Here is a 4,758-nt window from a genome sequence, read left to right as displayed (position 1 = left end):
CATACACACACACACACACACACACACACACACACACACACACACACACAGACGTGCACGCCGGTCATGGCACCCCTGCTAGATTTCTCAAGGTAACACCCTCAAAATCACGCTCAGACACCCAGCCCTTTTCAAACGGCCAGCAGCAACCTCCATATAATGAGAAGAACTCAACGGCGTCGCGTGAAAGATATTGACGTGAGAGTTGCACTTCAAGGGAGGCGCCCTGTCTAAACTTACATCAAACTTTGGTGACGCGTTTGCACTAGAGCAGGGTCGTTTTCGTGCGTGGTTAGACTAAAGTCGTGGTTACAACTGTTTAGAAAAAAATAGTTTTAATCGATAAATATAAATTAGTGCATAGTCTTTTGTGGAAATTATAGAACCGAGATTAAACTGGTGTTAGTTGGGTTTTATTTTCACAAAGAAAAAGAAAATATTTGTTGGATTAATTTGCGTTCTTTTCTCCTTGTTGGATTAAAGATACAGTGGAATATTTCAGCACTGAATAATTACCCGGAGAAGTAAGAGAGGTGAATCTCTGGAAAGAGTTATTTGGGTTTTTTTAAATTGTGAACTGGTGAAAACAAGTCATTATCTGATTATTTGGACGGTGGAATAGCCAAGGCCCTTTCGACTTTTTAGGAATACCAAGACACTTGTTGGAGAAGTTGTCAGAGTGTGCAGCAAGTTTCGATCATGGCAACATGCTGCAAAGTGGCAGTTATTGTTGTGAATGTACTTATGTTGGTACGTATGTATGTGTTTAATGTATATTTCTTTGTTTGTCTTCTTTGTTCATTTCTCTCTGCCATGCTCACATACTTAGTCTATTTGTTATACATTGATATGTGATATAAAATGTATTATTTGAGTGGTAACAAGATTTAGTTTCCCTTTTTTCCTTTTCAAAAAATCATTCTAGAAGAAATACCCAGATACTCTACAACATTTCTCCCCACTCGAGACTCGAACCTATGGGCTCTTCTTGTACATGCAACAATCAAGCACCAAAACGCTATACGCATCAGACGCCAGGTTGCAGTCTCTACCAAACATAGAATGTTAAAATTCAAAACCTGCTGGGTCACCAAATTCTACAGCAGTGACAACAGTACCGTGAATCTTACCAGTGGGTGGTTAGCGGCTGCCTTGATGTGGTCTGCTCTTTTTTTCCTGTCAAACATCAATCGTTCTGATTTCTCCTCGTTTTTGTTGTGTTTGTTTCTCTCTTGTAACGCCTCAAATCTTCGGCACTCATTGCGTTGCAAAAGCCGAAAAACGCTTACGAAAACTAAATGAGAAAATTACCATGATTTTAAAAAAGCATATAAGACCCCCCCCCCTTTTCCCCCTCCCCACCTAATTCCTTAAATCACTATCGTAGTATTGCTTGTAGTTTCCGATACAACGTTCCCCTGAGTCGCGCACATTAATCAGAGATAAGGCGGCATTGTCATTGTGTCGGTCTATCTTGTACGGTTTAGTTATGGAACCCGAGCCTTCTTAGTGATCCACAACTAGTTATACATGTACTATATATTATACGAGACTGATAGACAGACAGATAGATAGATAGATAGATAGATAGATAGACAGACAGACAGACAGACAGACAGACAGACAGACAGACAGACAGACAGACAGACAAATAGATAGATAGATAGATAGATAGATAGATAGATAGATAGATAAAGCCCGCTGCCTTACACACATAACTGTAATAGAGATATTTGTACTATTTACTCAATAGCTTTCCTGTTGATATATCGATTTATAGCCTACACCATACCTTATACTTGGCGGAAATGGGGTTATTAGAATCTTTGAGAACGGCGTCATACCGCGACACAGGAGGTGGTCTCAGTCGGTATGACCACAATTATAAGCTTGTGTATGTGTGTGTTTTGTTTGTTCGTTTGTTTGTTTGATTGTTTGTTTGTGTGTTTGTTTGTTTATTTGCTTGCTTTGCTGTGTTTTTGTTGGTAGGGGGGTGGAGGGGGAGAGTGTTTGTTTTGCTTGTTCTGTTCTGTTTATAATTTTTCATAATGTAGGTATTTTACACCTCTATAGACACTAATTAGACCAACTAGGGGGCGGGTTTCGACCTTGGCTTTCAGGTCCAGGTGAATAACCCAGATACTTGGTCAAAATAAATCTCCCGGCACCAGAATCGAATTCACTTCTTCCGAGCGCGACAGCGAAGCGCCTCATTGCTACACCACAGACGCGGGTTATTACTGTGCCTACCTGAGTGTTTCAGGTCAAGTACGAGATAAAACTATTCCCAAATATTGTTTGTAAATTTGCTCTTTACAAATCAAAAGTGTTTGCCCATGACCACCTAAAAGCATTTTATGTTTCATCCATTAAAGCCCGGTGCACATTAGGAAACTTCCACTAGCCACCGCGAGTATGCAAATGACGCAGATGCCGCCTGTTTGTACTCGTATAATAACAATAGCATTTATGCAGCTCTTAGGCACGCTCTACGGCATACTCTATGCGCTTTTACACCAATTATTACCCAAGTAGACCTTAGATGACTCAGAAATATTCTCATCTTCTAACTGACAAGAACTTTCACCGTCCGGATACCCATTCCCGCGAGTGACGTCATACTTCGTAGCGTGTGACCCGTATTCCCACCCAAAAGTGCATAAAGTACGCCCGTGAGTAAGCAGGAAACACATGCCTACTCTGTACTCATGAAGCAGCTGTTAGCATAATAATAACAATAGTTTGCTGCACTGTCAATGGCTGGGGAAGACTAATGATTCTGAAATGGAGCATAACATTATTGCTCAAGTGGAGTAGAAGTATTAGAGGTTTCTTGAAGTTTCTTCTATGGCCAAAGACACCAATTATGGAAGATAACAGTTTGCCACATTTTGGAGCAGTTAAAAGCTCCCCTTCCTCTTGCGGATATGTGCAGCTTACGGGCTTCTCTTTTGGTTTCAGCATTTATCTTTATTCGTACGAAGCCTCAAATGACTTGTTGCACACTACAACTGCTGCTTTTCTGTTTGGTCTGTCCGAAGATAGGACGTCAGCATGTTTATGTCTCTCTCACTTGTATTGTCTTTTATTTATACCTTGATAAGTGGACTTTCCGTTGGTTCAAGTGGTATCATGTTCGACTATGTCCCTGCTTTGAATCTCCGACTGGAGGATCTCTTGAACTTACAACTTTTGTGAAGTTGTATTCACATTCACGCTCTACGGCATGCTCTATGCACTTCACAACTGGCGATTGCAACTCTATAGTTACAGTCGAAACTAACAGTAAGAATAACATCATAGTGCTGAAAGTGGTGCTTACCCGTACAGTTACTTATACCTGGATAAGGTTGTTAAATATTTGAAATATTATTTTCTCCATCCGTGTCGCGACTGTTATTTCCGTGTCGTTGTCGTTGTCAAGCTAACATTTTTATCGCGAACATAGAGGCGAAAAACAGATACCGCTTTGTCGGCGCTAACAGGACTGAGATACTAGTGTGTAAACAGGACTTGGCATTCCCCGTGACGGTTGTAATGGGCGGGTACAATGGCTTTGTTGACTCTGGAGATACCACTTGAATAGTATGTAGTGTGGTACAAGGTATGTTTGGGGTGTGAAGTATTGTAAAGTCCCTTTCTGCTGAATGAATTTATACATGAGACGAACAGTGACGATAGAACCCCCCCCTCCCGTACCCGCTACCTCCCAAGGAAAATTTCATAATGCATACTGCCTTAAGGTCGTCTGTCGAGATGCGACCGACCATCAGCATTACAATGTACGTATTTTATGTCCCCATCGACACAATTTAGATGATTTAGGGGACAAGCTTCGACCCTGCCTGTCAGAACCTATCTGGGCTGCGAAAGAAACAACATCACATCAGAAAGACTGAGATCCTCGATTAAAATTCTTCCCATTTGGGAATCGAATTCAGGTCTTTTTCGTGAAAAGGTGGAGAGCCTTATCCTTACACCGTGACCACTGGTCTAATTAATGATCTTGATTGTTTGCTTTTAAGCACAAGGGGGCTGTCCCGAAAAATGCTGTTTTGAGAAGATCAAAGGTAAAAATTTTGCCCCTTGTTTATGTTCTTTAAAAGACAAGGAGACTTTTCTCTATAACCAAGCAAATATACACACCAATAAAACCAAACTTCTCCTATAGGTAGGACAAAGCCCACTTTTGGGCGACTAATTATGTCGATAGGTATGCACGTGTTTACAATAACAAAGTTGGGTTGTTTTTTTTCAATCTGATCTTTAGTTAGTTGGCCTGGTGTTCCTGATAGTCGGCGCGTGGACGTACCTGGACCGAGAAGATGTCCTCTACCTGAGCAAAGTCAACGACGACGCCACCTACTCTGACGTGGAACTTCCCGGTGAGCCCATGTGTTCTCTACTGTCATTTGGTCGCTTTTAAGGATAAGCAGGCTAACCCAAATTTCGGGGATTTCCAGAAATCTTGACCTACTCCAAAAGTGGGCATTGCCCTACCTATAGGAGAAGTTTAGTTTCATTGGTGCGTACCTTTGTTTGGTTATAAAGAAAACTCTCCTTGTCTTTTAAAGAAACTGAACAAGGGGCAAAAACTTTACCTTCGATTTTCTCAAAAGAGCATTTTTTCAGGATAGCCCCCTTGTACTTAAAAGCGACCATTTGAGTTTGTAGTTTGTATTCTCTTTTCATTATTTTGTTTTTTGGTTGTGTGTATATCGAAACCGGTTTGTGAGAGAGAGGGGGGTGGGAGAAAGG

General features: G+C 41.2%; 1 protein-coding gene across 1 annotated transcript in view; it reads left to right on the top strand.

Annotated features, from left to right (window-relative positions):
• Nucleotides 1-92: 92 nt before the first annotated feature.
• LOC101854316 (tetraspanin-18) overlaps nucleotides 93-4,758 on the top strand; it is a gene marked incomplete at its 3' end in the record, with an annotated part of 35,624 nt that continues 30,958 nt past the window's right edge. Inside the window, 2 exon segments of the mRNA XM_013080409.2 lie at nucleotides 93-750; nucleotides 4,271-4,385. Of these exon segments, the coding sequence (XP_012935863.1) occupies nucleotides 700-750; nucleotides 4,271-4,385 (166 nt within the window).

Source organism: Aplysia californica, unplaced genomic scaffold, assembly GCF_000002075.1.
Source record: "Aplysia californica isolate F4 #8 unplaced genomic scaffold, AplCal3.0 scaffold00084, whole genome shotgun sequence".
In the NCBI taxonomy this organism is placed as follows: Eukaryota; Metazoa; Mollusca; class Gastropoda; order Aplysiida; family Aplysiidae; genus Aplysia; species Aplysia californica.
Note: the sequence above shows the minus strand (reverse complement) of the source record. Positions and strands in the feature narration are given on the sequence as shown.